This window comes from Pristiophorus japonicus, chromosome 2 (assembly GCF_044704955.1).
Source record: "Pristiophorus japonicus isolate sPriJap1 chromosome 2, sPriJap1.hap1, whole genome shotgun sequence".
NCBI lineage: Eukaryota > Metazoa > Chordata > Chondrichthyes > Pristiophoridae > Pristiophorus > Pristiophorus japonicus.
Window position 1 is genome coordinate 16,547,177 of NC_091978.1, and position 21,705 is coordinate 16,568,881.

Genomic DNA, 21,705 nt, shown 5'->3' on the forward strand with positions numbered 1-21,705 from the left:
TTTCCGAATTGCTCATACTGCCGAGTATTTGACAATGTGAAAGCACTCGATTGATTGAAGGTCTGTGTATTTAACACTCACCGTATGTACATTTCCTCTCGATCGATCTCTTTGTAGAAATTCTGCAGAGGGGGGAGAAAAAAACAAATGAGGCGTGAAAAAAGATAGAAAGAAATACTTGCATTTCATGACTACCGGACGTCTCAAAGCACTTTACAGCCAATGAAATACTTTTGGAGTGTAATCACTGTTATAATGTGGGAAACGTGGCAGCCAATTTGCACACAGCAAGCTCCCACGAACAGCAATATGATAATGACCAGATAATCTGCTTTTTTGCTTGAGGGATATATATTTGCCAGGATACTGGGGATACCTAACCTGTTCTTCTTCGAAATAGTGCCATGGGATCTTTTAGATCCATCTGAGAGGGCAGACAGGGCCTTGGTTTAACACCTCAGCCAAAAGACAGCACGTCCAATGGTGCAGCCCCCTCAGCACTGCACTGACGTGTCAGCCTAGATTTATGTGTTTAAGTTCCTGGAATGGGATTTAAACCCACAACCTTCTGTCCCAACAGCGAGTGTGCTACCCACTGAGCCACACATGACACGCAAAGTAAAACAATTCATCAGGGCTATCTCCTTCACAGTGACAAAAACAAATCAAAGTCTGTTTTTGATCTCGTGGGCCCTTGGGATCGGTCCAGTATTTTACAGATCACAGGCCTATATTCTCTAGCGTGTAGAAGAATGAAAGGTGATCTCATTAACACATACAAAATTCTTACAGGGCTTGACAGGGTAAATGCAGGGAAGATGTTTCCCTTAGCTGGAGAGTCTAGAACCAGGGGTCACAGTCTCAGAATGAGGAGTTGGCCATTTAGGACTGAGATGAGGAGAAACTTCTTCACTCAGAGGATGGTGTATCTTTGGAATTCTCTACCCCAGAGGGCTGTGGAGGCTCAGTCATTGAGTTTATTCAGGACAGAGATCGATAGATTTTTGGATATTAAGGGAATCAAGGGATATGAGTATAGTGCAGGAACGTGTAGTTGCAGTAGAAGATCAATGATGATGTTATTGAATGGCGGAGCAGGCTCGAGGGGCCGAATGGCCTACTCCTGTTCCAAATTATTACGTTCTTATGAACTTAGACCATGATTCTGTCCATTTTTCCATAACAAAACTCAAGTCTTGATGAGACCTGAGCACAAAACCTCGGCTGGCACTCCACCCCACTGTTGGAGGTGCCGTCTTTTAGATGAGACATTAAACCACGGCCCTTCCTGCCCTCTCAGGTGGATGTAAAAGGTCCCGTGGATTTGAAAGAAGAGCAGGGGAGTCCTCACCAATGTCCCGGTCAATATTTATCACTCAACATATTAATTATCTGTTTATTTAGATCAATGCTGTTTGTGGGAGCTTGCTGTGCGCAAATTGGCTGCTGAGTTTCCTACATTGCAACAGTTGCTGCACTTCAAAAAGCACTTCATTGGCTGTAAAGTGCTTTGGGATGTCCTGAGGTCGTAAAAGGAGCTCTGTAACTGCATGTGCTTCCGTTTTTTTCTATAAATGAGAACAATTGCATTATAATTAGCAAACTGAGCATCCCCTAGGGATTGGACAAATGTATCCAGTGAGCAGCTGAGTCACATCAGGAAGATCCTAGTTTCGAACTGCAGTCTATGCTCAGCGGGTTGATCCCATCTGTAATGTATGCACCTGTGAGAATACACGGAGCAGCCCCGTTCAATCGGTTTTTAAGCCGGTTCACGGACTCCCAGGCCGCCTGAAATTTCTGCGGTCTGGAAGAGTCCGTATTCCATGTTTTTACTGAATTTGCGAGGTTGCAGCCCCTTTCCCAATATTTGAAGGGGCTGCACTTCAGTCCCACGCTCCTGATCTTTGGGCACCCTATGCGGAGGGGAGCGGGCAGGTCGGAAGGCCTCCTCGTAGGACTGCTCCTGGGCATGGCCAAGGGAACCATCAGCCGGTCCAGGCAGCGGGCGGTCGAGGGGGTCGTTCAGCCCGACTGCCTGTCTCTCTTCCGCGGTTACATCCGAGCCAGGGTGTCCCTGGAGATGGAGCACGCGGTACGCTCACGACCTTCCGCAAGAGGTGGGCGCCGGAGGGACTGGAATGCATCATCACCCCCGGCAACCAAATTTTAATTTGATTTTAATGTCTAAAACGTAATTTGTTTAAGTTGGCAGTTTTACCCCCGCCCCGCCTTGTTTAATTGTGTCGGTTTTAGTACCCCTTTAATAAGGAGGCACTTGATTTATAGTTTCAACTAAAATAGCTGTAGAGCTGTTGAGTTGTGAGTGGCTTAGCCAGTCACGTGATGTGTCTGGACATAGTGGATAGTAAGGACCTATTTCCATTGGTGGAGGGGCCTATTACATAGAAACATAGAAAATAGGTGCAGGAGTAGGCCATTCGGTCCTTCGAGCCTGCACCATCATTCAATAAGATCATGGCTGATCATTCTCTCAATACCCATTTCCTGCTTTCTCTCCATACCCCTTGATACCTTTAGCCATAAGGGCCATATCTACTCCCTCTTGAATATATCCAATGAACTGGCATCAACAACTCTCTGCGGTAGAGAATTCCACAGGTTCACAACTCTCTGAGGGGGCATAGATTTAAGGTGGTTGGTGGAAAGTTTGGAGGGGATTTGAGGGGGGCTTCTTCACACAGATGATTGTGGGGATCTGGAACTTGCTGCCTGGAAGAGTGGTGGATGCAGAAATCCTCACCACTTTTAAGAGATGGTTGGTTGGGCACTTAAAGTGCAGTAACCTGCAGGGTTACAGATCTAGAGCTGGTAATTGGGATTAGACTGGATGACCTTTTGTTCGACGGCACAGATATAATGGTAAGTACTGCAGGGAATAGAATACAGCCAGGGTGATCTCCTGGACTAGTTTTGATCGCCTGGATCGGTTGGAGAGGAATTTTCCCAGATAGTTCCTCCCTAAATTGGCCTGGGTTTTTATCTAGTTTTTGCCTCTCCCAGGAGATCACATGGCTCTGGTTGGGGTGGAGTGTAGAATGTTTCAGTATAAGGGGTGTCGCAGTTGTGTGAGGCGGACTGGTTGGGCTGGGTGCCCTTTGCCTTTCCATCATTGTTCATTGTTCATAAGTTTATATGTAACCTTAAGGGCTGCTGACCAAGGGCCGTACGGCTCTTTGTCGGCCGGCGTGGACACGATGGGCCGAAATGGCCTCCTTCTGCGCTGTAAATTTCTATATTTCTACGATCACAAGACTCAATAAAACCCCAGCCAGTTGGGTTCGGGGAATCCATGCTGAGGCAGGTGGTTGTGAGCCTGGTAGATGAACTGGTAATGTGTCGTGTGATTGTTAAACTTTTTGCTAATAAACCAACTCGTTCTTAATAGCAATGTGTTACCAAGAATTCTTAAGCAAAGAACCCATGAAGCAAATAAATTACAGCCGTCAAGCATGCTACAATCAAGCTCAATGCCTTTGGGTCAGGGTGAGGGCAGAAACAACCCAGGGTTCCTGCTGCTGACTGCAAAGGGCTCGCACCTGCCCACGCATGGGTGTTTGGTACAGAGCAAGGGCCGGGTGGGGCCATCCACAGTCGGATAGCCTCATCGACATTGTTCATCGCAGTAAGAAATGTGGCTGAGGCGCCGACAGATGCCGGTGGTACCCTGTCCCTTTAAGGAGCCGGTGCCTATCGGGGGAGAAAATTGACAAGTAACTTAAAAAATAAAGTCACCAGGCAATTTATCAAACTCTTTGTTCAGGCAATACTTCCTGGGGCTACATTCTGAAATATTTCTGACATCATTTCTTTATTTCAATGCAATTATTCGTCTCCCGTCAGTGCTGGCTCTTTGGCTAAATTCTCCTTAAAAATAAAAGAAACATTTCATTTACTTTCCTTCTCCCCTGACAGCTCAATAACTCTTGGGGGCGAGGGGAGGAGGGGAGTGAGAACAAAATTAAATCCTGATTAGAAGCTGTTGATTGATGACAATCCCAGACCCTGGCACGCAGGATGGATAAAAGCAGCAGTGAAGAGTAATGTTCCCATAGAGGTGATCCAAAACGCAGCTGCCCGTGTCCTAACTCGCACCGTCCCGCTCACCCATCACCCCTGTGCTCGCTGACCTACACTGGCTTCTTATTAAGCAATGCCTCCATTTCAAAATTCTCATCCGTATTTTCAAATCATTCCATGGCCTCGCCCCTCCCTATCTCTGTAATCTCCTCCAGCCTCACAAGCCCCCCCGAGATATCTGCGCTCCTCTAATTCTGCCCTCTTGAGCATCCCTGATTCTAATCGCTCAACTATTGATGGCCGTGCCTCCTGTTGCCTAGGCCCCAAGCTCTGGAACTCCCTTCCTCAGCTCATCGCTGCAGAAGCCCTCATCCATGCCTTTGTTACCTCGAGACTTCACTATTGTAACGCACTCCTGACTGGCCTCTCACATTCTACCCTGTGTAAACGAGAGGCGATCCAAAAACACGGCTGCCCGTGTCCTAACTCGCACCGTCCCGCTCACCCATCGCCCCTGTTCTCGTTGACCTACACTGACTTCCGGTTAAGCAACACCTCCATTTCAAAATTCTCATCCTTATTTTCAAATCACTCCATGGCCTTGCCCCTCCCTATCTCTGTAATCTCCTCCAGCCTCACAAGCCCTCACCGATATGTCTGTGCTCCTCCAATTCTGCCCTCCTGAGCATCCTTGATTATAATCGCTCAACCATTGATGGCCATGCCTTCTGTTGCCTAGGCCCCAAGCTTTGGAATTCCCTGCCTAAACCTCTCTGCCTCTCTTTCCTCCTTCATGACCCTCCTTAAACCTACCTCTTTGACCAAGCTTTTGGCCACCTGCGCTAATTTTTACTCATAAGAACGTAAGAAATAGGAGCAGGATTAGGCCATACGGCCCCTTGAGTCAATAAGATCATGGCTGATCTGATCATGGACTCAGCTCCACTTCCCGCCTGCTCCCCATAACCGCTTATCCCCATATCGTTTATGTGGCTTACGGGTCAATTTTTTAAAATCTCATAATACTCCTGTGAAGCACTTTGAGATGTTTTACTACGTTAAAGGCACTATATAAATACAAGTTGTTGTTCTTAAATTTTCTTTTTGGAGCGATGGCCCTTTAAGGGACTGCGCGACCCACTCAAAATGCCGCGCATGCTCGGTTTTTCTCACGGAAAATCCGGCTTGCGCGGGAAATCCAGACAGTTGCGCCGCCGCGCAGCTCAAAGGGAACACTGGAGATGTTTGTGATGAGCTCACAGAGTCACGATGAGGGGGAATTTTAATGGGCAGCGGGATTCGGGCGGGTTGAACATCAAGGCAACTTCCCCTGACCTCAACAATATGAGGCCAGGCCTATTTTTATTCTGCTTCCACCACTCTTTCAGGCAGAGCACTCCAGATCATAACAACTCGTCACGTAATTTGTTTTCCTCATCTCCCTCTCTGGTTCTTTTGTCCCTCGAGCCTGCTCCTCCATTCAATGAGATCATGGCTGATTTCCTACCTCAACTCTAGGCCCGGGGATTTATTGGCTTTCAGTCTCATTAATTTCTCCACTACTGCTTTTTGTAATATTACCAATTTCTTTCCCTTCCTCATTCTTGCTGGGCCCCTGACACTCCACTACTTCCGGCAGTTTTTCATATCTTCTTCGGTGAAGGCAGACACAAAGTATTTGTTCAATTTCTCTGCCATTTGCTTTTTCTCCTGTCTCAGCCTGTAAGGGACCCACTTTTACTTTCGCTAATCTTTTCCTTTTGACATACCTATCGAAGCTTTGTCTCCTTAGTTACTTTATCAAAACGCTTCAAATAATTTTGAACGCCTCTGTTACATCTCCCTTTAATCTTCTCTGCTCTCAGTAGTAGAACAATCCCAGTTTCTAAGGAGAGCAGAGTCCCATTGCCGAAACGTGCTCCTGTCCTTGAGGTTGGGTGAGCAGAGGATGGGAACCGGCTGCGCTACCTCCGTAGTTAAAATGGGCGAAGTGCTTTTGGGCATATAAATAGGTTTTGGCCTCATGGTGGAGCGGAAGAGGAAAGAGAGAATCAGGTCCCCGTTTAGCTCTCTGGCCGACCGTCTATTCCATCGAAGAGATCGGGCGAAGATCTAAACGAGCCGTTGATTAGCTCTCGCCCGCTTCGTGCTACCAATGGCGAGTCCGATTCAGGCTGCTTCGAATTTAATGGCCGCCGGCAAAGAGAATTCCTTTTTGAAGTTTGACGTGGGAATTAGGAGGAGCAGGAGGCAAGGCAAGTGGCCCGACATTCGTCGTTAGAAAACTGTCGCGCACCATCGCGACAGGCGCCGGCAGCTCGCCTGAATAATGGGCCGAAAATTGCGGTCAGAGGCTTCCTTCGGGCGAATGCCTCCGATCCCCCAAAAAAATCTATGAAAATACCTGGTGGTCCCGGAGGAACATAGGATTGCTGTATGAGGCCTTCATTCACTGTGCAGCGCACAGGAACATATCTTCCACTACGTAAGTCGAGATTGGAATCACGTGGGCCTGGACCACCAATCACTGTGCAGTATTCTCATTGATAAGACTGAGAATTCCGTTTGTACGAGCTCCCATTACTTTCAATGAGAAATCACCCCCCCCCCCCCCCCCCGCAATACACCGAAACACAGCACAATACATTTAAAAAAAACTCACATATTTAAAATTAATTGAAATTAAATGTAATTCAATATTTTAGAAAAAATATGTATTTTTAAATTTTTTTATGTGTTTTAATAGGGTTAAAAATAAACTTTCCTTAATGGACAGGGATTTTAATTTAATAATAAATGATTATATTTAATTTTTCTGTGTTACAAGTGTTACACTGGTAACCGGGCCGAAAAGTTTGAAGGACATTCGCTGGACAAATAGCTCAACCTCTGCCCCGCGAATGTCCTTCCTGCGGGGATGCGTAAAATCTGTCTAAAGAAATTTTGACAGATCGGAAAAGCTGTTTTTTGGCGCATGCGCATCGCGCCCCAAGAACAGGCTTTTGCAAGGTCTCGCCAGGTCCATGTGCAATTTTTGGCCCAATGTTAATTATTCAGGTCCAATTTCAGGTCGGCCTCAGACCTCCCGGTTTTGGGGTGGCAGAGGTGGGGAATGGGTGGTGGGGGGGAGCGGAGGGGGTCGGGGTGGCGAGCTCAATGTGCAGCTTCTAACTTCAGGCCCGAAAATCAGTCCTGCAGGAATTGCCACCTCAAATGAGTTAATACAGGAAACAAATATAGAAACATAGAAATTTACAGCTCAAAAGGAGGCCATTCCGGCCCATCGTGTCCGCGCCGACCGACAATGAGCCACAAGACCCTTGGTCAGCAGCCCAAAAAGTTATACATAAACCTATGAACAATGACGGAAAGGCAAAGAGCACCCAGCCCAACCAATCTGCCTCACCACAACTGTGACACCCCTTACATTAAAACATTCTACACTCCACCCCAACCGGAGCCATGTGATCTTCTGAGAGAGGCAAAAAACTAGATAACCATATACCAATAGATCACAGGTTCTGAGCACTCAACTCTTCTCATCCCCCTCCCGCCCCACACCTAATGATGATGTGGCCTAAATGGAGATAAAATAGTCTCGAGACCCCTCAGACATTGGGATTTTAATTAGCTGTTCCTATCTATAACCTTTGAAGACTTACTTGGCCCTTTTTAATGCACAGTATCGGTCTCAGCAGTCCCATCTTTGTTTGGTGCTAATGATTCATTGAATATAAAGGACTGCAGCGGGCACACACGACTGAAGGGATCAGAGGAGCTAAAGGCTTTAAAGTCTCCTTTGATCCTCCGGAAACTCACTGCTTCATTTCTCTTTCGAAATATAAAACACGCTCGCAAGCCAAGGTTCACTGCCCATTTCCTGGTTGAGAACTACAGCAAGTTTATCAAAAATTCAGTGCATTGCTGAGCATGAAGGACTCTGAGGGATGTACTGAAGAGCTGGCAAAACCATATTTAATAAATAAAGACACCCAGCAATTTAAAAAAAAATAATTTCGAATAATTTGAAGAGGTCTTTTTTAGGTGCCAGCCGTGTCTCAGTGGGTGTCTCTGAGTTTGAAGGTTCAAGTCCCACTCCAGGAACTTGAACACATAAATCTAGTGCAGTGCTGAGGGAGTGCTGCACTGTCAGAGGTGCCGTCTTTCCGATGAGACGTTAAATCAAGACTAGATCTGCCCTCTCTGGTGGACGCAATAGATACCACGGCACTATTTCGAAGAGGATCAGGGGAGTAAACCTCGGCGCCCTGACCGATATTTCTCCCTCATCTAACGTCACTAAAAAGCAGATTATCTGGTCATTATCACATTGCTTTTTGTGGAAGCTTGCTGTGCACAAATTGCCTTCCTACATTAACTACAATGACTACACGTTAAAAAGCACTAGAATTAGGAGCAGGAGTAGGCCACTCGGCCCCTCGAGTCTGCTGCGCCATTCAATCAGATCTTGGATGATCTTCAACCTCAACATTTTCCTGCACTAGCCCCTTGATTCCCTTAATATCCAGACGCACTTTATTGGCTGTAATAAAATCCGGAGGTCATGAAACGTACTAAGTTTCGTTGTTTGGCTTTCAGCGGACCGACAAGCTCCAACATTCACTGGACTACTAAATTGGATGACACATCACCATGAAGCCAACTGATCCCCCGCTAACTAGATGATTATGGATCTGTCAAATGAAACTCTCGACCTTATTGCTGCATGGCACTGCCTCTCTGAAAATAGTAGCAATGGGGTACAAAATGGACGCAGCACTTACATCAACAAACTAGACTTTTCAATTGAGAAATCTACGTTCAGAATCAAGGCTCACAGTGTAGGACACCATCAAAGTTAAAAAGCACAACAGAAACTTAGGTGATACCAAAATTTGGGCTTAAATGAAAGAAAGACTTACATTTATATAGCATCTTTCACCCCCACTGGACGTCTCAAGGTGCTTTACGGCCAATGAAATACTTTTTGGAGTGTAGTCACTGTTGTAACATGGGAAACGCGGCAGCCAATTTGAGCACAGCAAGCTCCCACAAACAGCAGTGTAATAATGACCAGGTAATCTGTTTTTGTTATTTTGGTTGAGGGATAAATATTGGCCAGGACATTGTGTTGTATTAGGTTCTTTGGATAGGAGATTCAAGTCTGGCAAGGTTTTATGGAGAATTAAGAGCTGATGAGGGGAAGAGGAAGTGTCTGGCATGAGGGAAGAAATGAATGTCTTCAAGACAGCTTAAGCAACGATGGGAGATCCAGTTGAGATCAGAGGAGACAGAGGGGACAAGAATATCAACAGATCAAGGACTAGGGCTCATAGCTCAAAGCTAGGTGAGGTGAGAATGATGGCCCTTGATATCAAGGCAGCATTTGACCGAGTATGGCATCAAGGAGCCCTAGTAAAACTGAAGTCAATGGGAATCGGGGTGGGGGGAAACTCTCCACTGGTTGCAGTCATACCGAACACAAAAGAAGATGGTTGTGGTGGTCGGAGGTCAATCATCCCAGCTCCAGGACATCGCTGCAGGAGTTCCTCAGGGCAGTGTCCTAGTCCCAATCATCTTCAGCTGCTTCATCAATGACCTTCCCTCATCATAAGGTCAGAAGTGGGGATATTCGCTGATGATTGCACAGTGTTCAGTTCCATTCACAAATCCTGAGATAATGAAGCAGTTTGTGCCCACATGCAGCAAGACCTTGACAATATTAAGGCTTGGGCTGATAAGCGGCAAGTAACATTCGCACCACACAAATACCAGACAATAAACATCTCCAACCAGAGAGAGTGTAGCCACCTCCCCTTGACATTAACGGGATTGCCATCACCGAATACCCAAACATCAACATCCTGGGGGTCACCATTGACCAGAAACTTAACTGGACTTAGAACGGGTCAGAGGCTGGGTATTCTGCAGCGAGTGTCTCACCTCCTGACACCCCAAAGCCTTTCCACCATCTACAAGGCACAAGTCAGGAGTGTGATGGAATACTCTCCACTTGCAGCTCCAACAACATTCAAAAAACTCGACACCGTCCAGGATAAAGCAGCCCGCTTGATCGGCACCCCATCCACCACCTTAAACATTCACTCCCTCCACCACCGGTGCACCGTGGCTGCAGTGTGTACCATCTACAAGATGCACTGCAGCAACTCGCCAAGGCTTCTTCGACAGCACCTCCCAAACCCGTGATCTCTACCACCTAGAAGGACAAGGGTAGCAGGCGCATGGGAACACCATCACCTCCATGTTTCCCTCCAAGTCACACACCATCCTGACTTGGAAATATATCGCCGTTCCTTGATTGTCGTTGGGTCAAAATCCTGGAACTCCCTCCCTAACAGCACTTTGGGATTACCTTCACCACATGGGACTGCAGCGGCTCAAGAAGGCGGCTCACCACCACCTTCTCAAGGACAGTTAGGGATGGGCAATAAATCTTGTCAGCGATGCCCGCAATCGTGAATGAATAAAAATAAATAGCAGCTAATGCTCGATCTTGCAAAAGAGCGACGAAGAACTGGCATCTTTGAATTATGGAGAAAAAGAACACAAGATCTCCGTTGAAGAGCGTGAAGGGGCAATCAAGAGGTGGTGATTCAACCAGCGTACAGCCAGATGTGTGCACTGAGTGCAAGTGCTTTGAACAATCCCAATTATCTGACTTTTAATGAGGAGCTCATTAATTTTGTCGTTTCGGTCCCAGATTTATCACAGAGCCGGTAGTGCATTTAACATGTCTCATCAACTTGGTGGCAAATGTGATCTTTCAGTTGAGTGGTCTCTGCAGGTTTTCTTGAACTGTTGAATAAACGATTAAGCGGGACCTGATACAAAGCCTTGCAGAGTTTGGAAGGTTATCTGTGTGCACCATTTTGTTTCTGAACAAAGTATATTCATGTTGTTTCTGCTGTAATAAGAATTGATTGAGAAAGAACTTGCCTTTCATGACCTCAGGTCGTCCCAAAGTGCTTTACAGCCAATGAAGTGATTTTTGTAATGTAGTCACTGTTGTAATGTAGGAATAAATGATAAGATCATCTGGGGTTTTTTTTACAGGTGTTGGTTGAGGAATAAATATTGTCCAGATCAGCTGCTCTTCCTCAAAATAGTGCCGTGGACTCTTTTGCGTCCACCCTCGGTTTAATGTCTCATCCGAAAGACAGCACCGCCGACAGTGCAGCACTCCCTCAGCACTGGGAGTGTCAGCCTAGATTTTGTACTCAAGCCTCTGGAATGGGACTTGAACCCACAACCTTCTGATTCAGAGGCGAGAGTGCATCCAATCACCAAAAAGATGATTGGATGGTTCCAAAAGTAGGAGTGTTAACAGGAAATTTCTCAGTGCAGTCCATCAATGTAGGTATCAGCTTGGCTCAGTTGGTATCACTCACCACTGAGTCAGAAGACCACGGGGTCGAATGTGACACCTGACTTGAGCATGAAAGCAGGGCAGCACGGAGGGAGCGCAGCATTGTCAGGAGTGCTGTCCTTATGTTTCAGAACTTTAAACAACTCGAACCTCTGCTTGTTCGAGTGGACATAAAGGATCTCATGACACGGTTTGTGGAGAAGCAGAGAATTTCCGCCCGTGTCCCATTTCTCCATTAAACTACACAGCCAAAAACTGATGAACTGCTAATTGGTCTCATTTCATGGGGCCGTGCTGTGCTCATTTGGCTGTTGCATCTGTCTACCCACATCTCAGTCATTGCACCTCAAAATGGACTTGTCGGTTCTGAATCGGTTTAAGATACAGTCAGGTCGCTATGGAAACGCGCCAAGGAATTCTACACATAGGCAATCACCATTATGGTTCCAGAGGCATTTTAAACCACTTAATTGGTTTGTCAATGTTCTTTGATGTCTACAAAGAAGCTTCAATTCTCGCCCTGACTTGTCAAGATGAAGGCCTCCTCTCCCTCTACCTGAAGGATCCTAATTGAAAAAAGCTTCTGGCAATCTTAGCTGAGTTTTATGGATGTTGTGCATTTGAACCAAAAAAATCTGCCTACCATTGAGCACATATTAGCAACACATTGGCAGCCACACTCAGTTGATTGTTTAAATCAGGTCACTAATCAGGAGATAATTGAAAGCTTTCATTTACATGGAATCAACTTCAGTGAGTCTGAATCAGGAGCCTCACATACATTGAATCATAGAATGGTTACAGCACGGAAGGAGGCCATTCGGCCCGTCGAGTTCGTGCCGGCTCTCTGCACGAGCACTTCAGCTAGTCCCTCTCCCCCACCCTTTCCCCGTAGACCTGCAATTTTTTTTCTTTCAGGTGCTTATCCAGTTCCCTTTTGAAAGCCACGATGGAATCTGCATCCACCACCCAGTCAGTGAATTCCACATCCTAACCACTCGCTGTGTAAAACAGTTTTTCCTCATGTCGCCTTTGGTTCTTCTGCCAATCGCCTTAAATCTGTATCCTCTGGTTCTCGAACCTTCCACCAATGGGAACAGTTTCTCTCTATCTACTCTGTCCAGACCCCTCATGATTTTGAACACCTCGATCAAATCTCCTCTCAACCCTATCCGCTCTAAGGAGAACAATCCCAGCTTCTCCACGTAACTGTAGTCCCTCATCCGTGGAACTATTCTCGTAAATGGGTACAGTTTTGGTTTCCATATTTACGGAAGGATATATTTGCTCTGGAGGCAGTTCTGAGAAGGTTCACGAGGTTGAGTCCAGGGATGAGGGGGTTGACTTATGAGGAAAGGTTGAGTAGGTTGGGGCTCTACTCATTGGAGTTCAGAAGAATGAGAGGTGATCTTATCGAAAGGTCTAAGATTATGAGGGGGCTTGACATAGTGGATGCAGAGAGGATGTTTCCACTGATGGGGGGATTTGAACGAGGGGGCATAATCTTAGAATAAGGAGCCGCCCATTTAAAACTGAGATGAGGAGGAATTTCTTCTCTCAGAGGGTTGTAGATCTGTGGAATTCGTTGCCTCAGAGAGCTGTGGAAGCTGGGATATGGAATAAATTTAAGATAGAGATAGACAGTTTCTTAATTGATAAGGGAATAAAGGGGTTATGGAGAGCAGGCAAGGAAGTGGACTGGAGTCCATGATCGGATCAGCCATGATCTTATTGAATGATGGAGCAGGCTCGAGGGGTCATATGGCCTACTCCTACTCCGATTTCTTATGTTCTTAAATCTTTTTTGCGGGATTCCTTATGCCTTTATGGCTGAATATAACACTGACTGTAATATGGAGAATAACAACTTGCATTTATGTAGTGCCGTTATCACAGTAAAATGTCCCAAGGCGTTTCACAGGAGTGGAATCAAACAAAACATGACAACAGAGCCAAAGAAGCAGATATGAGGACAGGTGACCAAGAGCTTGATTAAAGAGGGTCTAAAAGGGGGAGCGAGAGGTGGAGAGGTTGAGGGAGGGAATTCTAGAGCTTCGAGCCCAGATGCTTGAAGGCACTGCCGCCAATGGTGGGGTGAAGGGAGTGGGGGATGGACAAGAACTGGAGGAGCACCGAGATCTCAGCGGGTGGTTGGGCTGGAGCAGGTTACTGAGATAGGGAGGGGCGAGGCCTTGGAAGGATCTGATCATTTTTAATTCGAGGCAATCAGGCAGCCAGATGGATGGGCCAAAGTGTGAAATGGGAATGTGTCAAAAGGAATGTTCTTCTGAAATTCAAATTAAAGGGCATTATTGAGTCAAAGGTGAAGAATTTCACTCTATATCTGGTCTTTCTGATATCTGCTCTGGAAACACCATGGGGGTGAATTTCCTTGGGACTCCAGAAGTTCAGTGGAGATCCCGTTTACGTGCGTAATCATGGTTATGGCTAAATTTCCATTAGAGGTTTGGCGGTGGAGCGGGAGAGTACCTGGGGAAATTCACCCTCCCCCATTACATACAAATTCCCCGCCAAGTCACACACCAGATTTACTTTAGACCCTGTTTTTCTAATATCTGTTCACTGCCACTTTGGGTGTTGCTACAGTAATGTAGTGATAATGTCATTGGACCAATAATCCAAAGGCATGGAATAATCCAGAGAATTTGAGTTCAAATCCCACTGCAGTGGTTTGAGAATTTAACTTGAGGTTAAAACAAACCTGGAAATAAAAAGCTAGTCGTAGTAAAAGTGACCATGAAGCTGTTGAATTGTTGTTACAACCCAACCGGTTCCCTAATGTCCTTTAGGGGAGGAAACCTGCCATCCATACCCGCTCTGGGCCTACATGTGACTCCAGTCCAACTGCAGCAGTGTAAGGACTACAGTCTAGAGCAATTAAGGAAGTGCAATAAGTGCTGGCCTTGCCGGTGACACCCACATCCTGAGAAAGGAAATTTTTTTTTTTAAATGGCCTCCACAATTTTCACCTTTTTACAGCCATTTGCCAAAGAAGAAAAAACTGGTCTGGAACTCTCTTCCCCGCAAGAACCTGTTGAGGCTTGGGGGTCAATTGAAAATTTCAAAACTGAGATTGCACGATTCTTTGGGGGTGAGGATATTAAGGGATATGGAACCAAGGTAGGTAAATGGAGTTCAGCTGCAGATCAGCCATGATCTCATAGAATGGCGGAACAAGCCCAAGAAGCTCAGTGGCCCCAAGCTCATTGATTCACACCAGCTGTCCCTTCTCTCCGCCGCCTACCCTCAGAGTAATTTTGCTCAGTTCTTCAAAAAGAGGAGCTATTCTCTTCATCAAGATGTGATTGCGCTAGAGAGGGTACAGAGAAGATTTACAAGGATGTTGCCTGGACTGGAGAATTTTAGCTATGAGAAAAGATTGGATAGGCTGGGGTTGTTTTCTTTAGAACAGAGGAGGCTGAGAGGAGACCTTACTGAGGTGTATAAAATTATGAGGGGCCTGGACAGAGGGGATAGGAAGGACCTATTTTCCTTAGCATAGAGGTCAACAACCAGTGGCCATAGATTTAAAGTAATTGCTAGGAGATTTAGAGGGGATTTGAGGAGAAATGTTTTCATCCAGAGGGTGGTGGGGGTCTGGAACTCACTGCCTGAAAGGGTGGTAGAGGCAGAAACTCTCATCGCATTTTAAAAGTACCTGGATGTGCACCTGAAGTGCCATAACCTACAGGGCTACAGACCAAGAGCTGGAAAGTGGGATTAGGCTGGATAGCTCTTGGTCAGCCGGCATGGAAACGATGGGCCAAAATGGCTTCCTTCCATGCTGTAAATTTCTATGATTCTGTGACTGGTCCCTTCATCAGGCTCTTTTTCCCACAATGTTGCCCTGACAGTTTTTCTTCACAGATATTGACCACCTTGCTGTGCATTTCCAGAACTTTCTGTTGTTATTTCAGTTGTTGATATGCTCTCTATTCCGGGAGCGTTTAACGTTGACAGTGACTGTGTAAATGCTAATGTTTTTTTCCTCCTCTCTCTCTCTCTCTCTCTCTCCATTTCCCATCACTGATATCTCTCAACTTAATGAGCATAAACTTCAACTCAGTATTTAAAATAAATCATTTTTAATTGTTATCAGAAAAAGGCTAGCAGAACAAATATGGTAATAAGCAATAAATGCCAGAGTGATTCATCCTGAACTCTGCATTAATGAATTACAAAAATAAATGCTTTGGCAGGTTCCATGCTGGATCAGGAAATCCGGCAGCAAACTAAACTGTTTACTATTCGAATATAAATAAAGGATTTTGTAGTTTATACAAAATCAGTTCCTCAAGTGGTACTGAATATTTGAACACAGCTCCCATGTCAGAGGTCATGCATGTTCGAAATAAAAGCATATGGGCTCGAATGCTCCCATTAATTTTTTTTTGGGGTGCGGTGTACGCAGGCCTCTTTAATGTAGCGCATGCGCTGTTATACTCATCGAAAAGCCAGCGAGCAGGCTGCGCAGGAGGTCAAGAGAGCTGCCCTGCCACACAGCTTGAAGGGAACACTGACGGCCTCCTAGTTATTACAAATAGGGTATCGAGAATAGAATCCATAGAATCATAGAAATTTACAGCACGGAAGGAGGCCATTTCAGCCCATCGTGTCCACGCTGGCCGACCAAGAGCTATCCAGCCTAATCCCACTTTCCAGCTCTAGGTCCATAGCCCTGTAGGTTACGGCACTTCAAGTGCACATCCAGGTACTTTTAAACGTTGTGAGGGTTTCTGCCTCTACCACCCTTTCAGGCAGTAGGTTCCAGACCTCCACCACCCTCTGGGTGAAGAAATTTCCCCATATATCTCCTCTAAACTGCCCCTAATTACTTTAAATCTATGCCCCCTGGTTGTTGATCCCCTCTGCCAAAGGAAACAGATCCTCCCTATCCACTCTATCCAGGCCCATAATGTTATACACCTCAATCAGGTCTCCCCTCAGCCTCCTCTGTTCGAAAGAAAACAGACCCAGCATCTCCAAACTTTCCTCACAGCCAAAATTCTCCAGTCCAGGTAACATTCTTGTAAATCTCCTCTGCACCCTTTCCAGTGCAATCACATCTTTCCTGTAATGTGGTGACCAGAACTGCACGCAGTACTCCAGCTGCAGCATGAAAGATGGGAATCTATAGCTATGAGTCGTGACAAGATATTGGGACTGTTTTCCATCTGGAGTACTGCGTTCAGTTCTGGGCACCACACCACAGGAAATATATACTGGCCTTGGAGGGGGAACTGAGCAGATTCACCAGAATGATACCGGGGGCTAAAAGTATTAAATTATGGGCCAAAAATCATGATCTCAATGGGCGCCAATGATGTGCACACCTGTAGAGGCCCCACAAGTGCCTGTTCTCAGTGTGTGATGCGCATGCACAGAAATCTGGCTCTTGCGAACGGTCATAATTTCTTTTGACAGTTCCAACGCCTCCCCGGGAGAAGGGCCTTCGCGGGCGGAGATTTGGGCTATTTGCCCAACTCTTGCCCAGCGAATGTCCTTCAAACTCTTCCGCTTGGTAAAAGCAAGCGTAAGGCCTGCATTTACACACAAAAGAGTTTAAAAAAAATAGAAAAATAAAATGTAAAAAATAGAAACCCTCATCGCATTTACAAAGTATTTAGATATGCACTTGAACATAAGAACATAAGTAATTGGAACAGGAGTAGGCCATACGGCCCCTCGAGCCTGCTCCGCCATTCAATAAGATCATGGCTGATCTGATCATGGACACAGCTCCACTTCTCTGCCCTTAAGTTTTAAGAAACTGTCTATTTCTGTTTTAAATTTATTCAATGTCCCAGCTTCTCTCTGAGGCAGCGAATTTCACAGATTTACAACCCTCTGAGAGAAGAAATTTCTCCTCATCTCTGTTTTAAATGGGCGGCCCCTTACTCTAAGATTGTGCCCTCTAGTTCTAGTTTCCATCAGTGGAAACATCCTCTCTGCATCCATCTTGTCAAGCCCCCTCATAATCTTATATGTTTTGAGAAGATCACCTCTCATTCTTCTGAACTCCAATGAGTAGAGGCCCAACCTACTCAACCTTTCCTCATAAGTCAACCCCCTCATCCCCGAAATCAACCTAGTGAACCTTCTCTGAACTGCCTCCAAAGCAAGTATATCCTTTTGTAAATATGGAAACCAAAATTGCACACAGTATTCCAGGTGCGGCCTCACCAATACTTTATATAGCTGTAGCAAGACTTCCCTGCTTTTATATTCCATCCCCTTTGCAATAAAGGCCAAAATACCATTGGCCTTCCTGATCACTTGCTGTACCTGCAAACTATCCTTTTGTATTTCATGCACAAGTACCCCCAGGTCCTGCTGTACTGCAGCACTTTGCAATCTTTCTCCATTTAAATAATAACTTGCTCTTTGATTTTTTTTCTGCCAAAGTGCATGACCTCACATTTTCCCACATTATACTCCACCTGCCAAAAGTTTGCCTGTCTATGTTCTTTTTCAGATTTTTTGTGTCCTCCTCTCACATTGCTTTTCCTCCCATCTTTGTATCGTCAGCAAACTTGGTTACATTACATTCAGTCCCTTCTTCCAAGTCATTAATATAGATTGTAAATAGTTGGGGTCCCAGCACTGATCCATGCGGCACCCCACTAGTTACTGGTTGCTAACCAGAGAATGAACCATTCATCTTGACTCTCTGTTTTCTGTTAGTTAGCCAATCCTCTATCCATGCTAATATATAACCCCCAAGCCCGTGAACTTTTATCTTATGCAGTAACCTTTTATGTGGCACCTCGTCAAATTCCTTCTGGAAGTCCAAATACACCACATCCACTGGTTCCCCTGTATCCACCCTGTTTGTTACATCCTCAAAGAACTCCAGCAAATTTGTCGAACATGACTTCCCATGAACTGTCGTGGGATTAGTCTGGATAGCACTTTTTTGGCCGGCACAGACATAGATGGGCCTCGTTCTGTGCTATAAACTTCTATGATTCTATGAAAACCTCTCCTAATATCTCCTTATGTGGCTCGGTGTCAAATTTCTTTTGATGACGCTCCTGTGAAGCGCCTTGGGACATTTGAACAATGTTAAAGGTGCTACATAAATACCTGTGCAAGGTTTTTTTGTTGCAAACTGTAAAATAATTTTTTTGGGGGGTGTATTTGGCTTTCGTCAGACTGAAGGATGTCAGCATTGTGGAGTCAACGTTGAGCGTTTCCAGGTACAGCACGGACAGGGAGAGAAAACCCGGGAGGTGAAATCTGACTTGGGCAGAGGCTCAAAACGGGCATGATCGCTTTTGCCACCTGCTATGCGACACACCGGGTCTCCGTCCCATGTCCAATGTCAGCCCTTACCTCCATTTCCAGTCTCATGACCTCTGAGGAGAATGCGACTCTCTGCCAAATATGGGGCTCACGCCCAACTGGAAATATGTTGAATGACCTAACCCATTTCAGAAAAGGCTACATTTTGCTGGAGGTACTCTGCACCAGGACCGCGGGTCAGAGACAACTGGTACTGACGGGAAGAGTAAAAACCTTAAGAGTAATTCAAGAGTCAACAATAGCAAGTCGCATTCATATAGCACCTTTAACGTAGTAAAATGTCACAGGAGCGTTATAAGACAAAATGTGACTCCGAGCCACGTAAGGGGATATTGGGGCAGATAAACTTGGTCAAAGATGTAGGTTTTAAGGAATGTCTTAAAGGAGGAATGAGAGGTCGAGAGGCGGAGAGTTTTAGGCAGGGAGTTCCAGAGCTTAGGGCTTTGACAGCTCAAGGCACAGTCACCAATGGTGGAGTAATTAAAATCAGGGATGCTCAAAAAGCCAGAATTAGAGAAGCACAGACATCTTGGGGGGTTGTAGGACTGGAGGAGATTACAGAGGTAGGGAGTGGCAAGGGCATGGAGGGATTTGAACACAAGAATGAGAATTTTAAATCAATTTGATGTCGTAGGTTTTTCTTTTGGATTGATGAGCTAAGATGGCTGATTGATCTCGTGTCTGTATTTATCTTGTGATCGTATGACTCACCTATCCTAAGTAGTAATGCATTGTGTAAATGCAGCATAGACAAATAATTTCTTGCCACGATATAAGAACATAGGATAAGAACATAAGAAACAGGAGCAGGAATAGGCCATTCGGCCCCTCGAGCCTGCTCCACCATTTAGTAAGATAATGGCTGATCAACTACCTCAACTCCCCTTCCTCGCCCGATCTCCACATCCCTTGATTCCCCTAGACTCCAAAAATCTAACTATCTCAGCCTTAAATATATTCAAAGACTCAGCATGCACAGTCCTCTGGGACAGCAAATTCCAAAGATTCACAACCCTCTGAGAGAAGAAATGCCTCCTCATCTCTGCCTTAAATGTCCGACTCCTTATCCTGAGACAATACCCCCTAGTTCTAGACTCTCCAGCCAGGGGAAACAACCTCTCAGCATCTACCCTGTCAATCCCCTTTAGAATATTTTATGTTTCAATGAGATCACTTCTCATTCTTCTAAACTCCAGAGAATATAGGCCCATTTTACACAATCTCTCCTCATAGGACAACCCTCTCATCCCAGGAATCAATCTAGTGAACCTCTGTTGTGCCACCTCCAAGGCAAGTATATCCTTCCTTAGATAAGGAGACCAAAACTGTGCACAGTACTCCAGGTGTGGTCTCACCAAGGCCCTGTACAATTGTAGCAAGACTTAGTTACCCTTATACTCCACCTCCCTTGTAATAAAGGACAACATGCCATTTGCCTTCCTTATTGTTTGCTGTACCTGCATGCTAGCTTTCTGTATTTCTTGCACAAGAACACCCAAATCTCTCTGAACACCAACATTTAAAAGTTTATCACCATTTAAAAAGTATTCTGTTTTGCTGTTCTTCCTTCCAAAGTGAATACGCTCACATTTCCCCACATTATACTCCATCTGCCACCTTACTGCCCACTCACTTAGTCTATCTGTATCCCTTTGCAGACACTTTGTATTCTCCTCACAGCTTACTGTCCCACCTAGCTTTATATCATCAGAAATCTTTGATACATTACATTTGGTCCCTTCATCTAGGTCATTAATATAGATTGTAAATAGCTGAGGCCCAAGCATTGATCCTTGCGGCATCCCACTAGTTACAGCGTTTAACATTATTCCCTGTTTTCTATTTGTTAACCAATCCCCTATTCTTGCTAATACATTATCTCCAATCCCTTGAGCCCTTATTTTGTGTAATAATCTTTTATTTGGCATCTTGTCGAATGCTTTTTGGAAATCCAAATATATTACATCCACTGGTTTCCCTTTATCTATCCTGGTAGTTACATCCTCAAAAAACTAATAAATTTGTCAAACATGATTTCCCTTTCATAAAACCATGCTGACTCTGCCTAATCATGTTATAATTTTCTAAATGCCCTGATACCACTTCCTTAACAAAGGATTCCAGCATTTTCCCAGCGACTAATGCCAGGCTAACTGGCCTGTAGTTCCCTGTTTTCTCTCTCCCTCCTTTTTTGAACAGCAGCGTTACATTTGCTACCTTCCAATCCGCTGGGACCGTTCTAGAATCTGGGGAATTTTGAAAGATCAAAATCAATGAATCCACGATCTCTGCAGCCTTCTCTTTTAGAACCATAGAATGTAGGCCATCAGGTTCAGGTGATTTGTTGGCTTTTAGTCTCATTAGTTTCTCTACTTATATTAATTACATTAAATTCCTCATCATCATTAAACCCTTGGTTCCCCGCTATTTTAAGTATGCTTTTTGCGTCTTCTACTATGAAATCAGATACAAAATATTTGTTTAACGTTTCTACAATTTCCTTATTCCCCATAATAAATTCTCCTGCCTCAGTTTCTAAGGGACCAACGTTTACTTTTGCTACTCTCTTCCTTTTTACATCCACGAACTTGCCTCTCCGTATCTGTAATCTATTTCAGCCTCACAACCCGACAAGATGTCTGTGCTCCGCAAATTCTGGCCTCTTGAATGTCCCTCATTATAACTGCTCAACCATTGGTGGCCGTGCCTTCAGCTGCCTGGGGCCCAAGCTCTGGAACTCCCTCCCTAAACCTCTCCGCCTCTCTACCTCTCTTTCCTCCTTTAAGATGCTCCTGAAAACCTACCTCTTCAACCAAGCGTTTGGTCATCTGCTGTAATCTCTTCTTATGTAGCTCGGGGTCAAATTTATCTGTTTTGTCATGTAACACTGCTGTGAAGTGCCTTGGAACGTTTTACTACGTTAATGGTGCTATATAAATAACAGTTGTTGT

General features: G+C 45.2%; 1 protein-coding gene across 3 annotated transcripts in view; it reads right to left on the reverse strand.

Moving 5' to 3' along the window:
• The window catches only part of LOC139236054 (dedicator of cytokinesis protein 2-like), a 1,544,097-nt gene that overhangs the window by 199,921 nt on the left and 1,322,471 nt on the right, over window positions 1-21,705 (reverse strand). For all 3 annotated transcript variants that reach the window (XM_070866795.1, XM_070866794.1, XM_070866796.1), the window contains one exon: window positions 82-122. In XM_070866795.1, coding sequence (XP_070722896.1) covers window positions 82-122 — 41 coding nt within the window. The remainder of the gene's footprint in view (window positions 1-81; window positions 123-21,705) is intronic.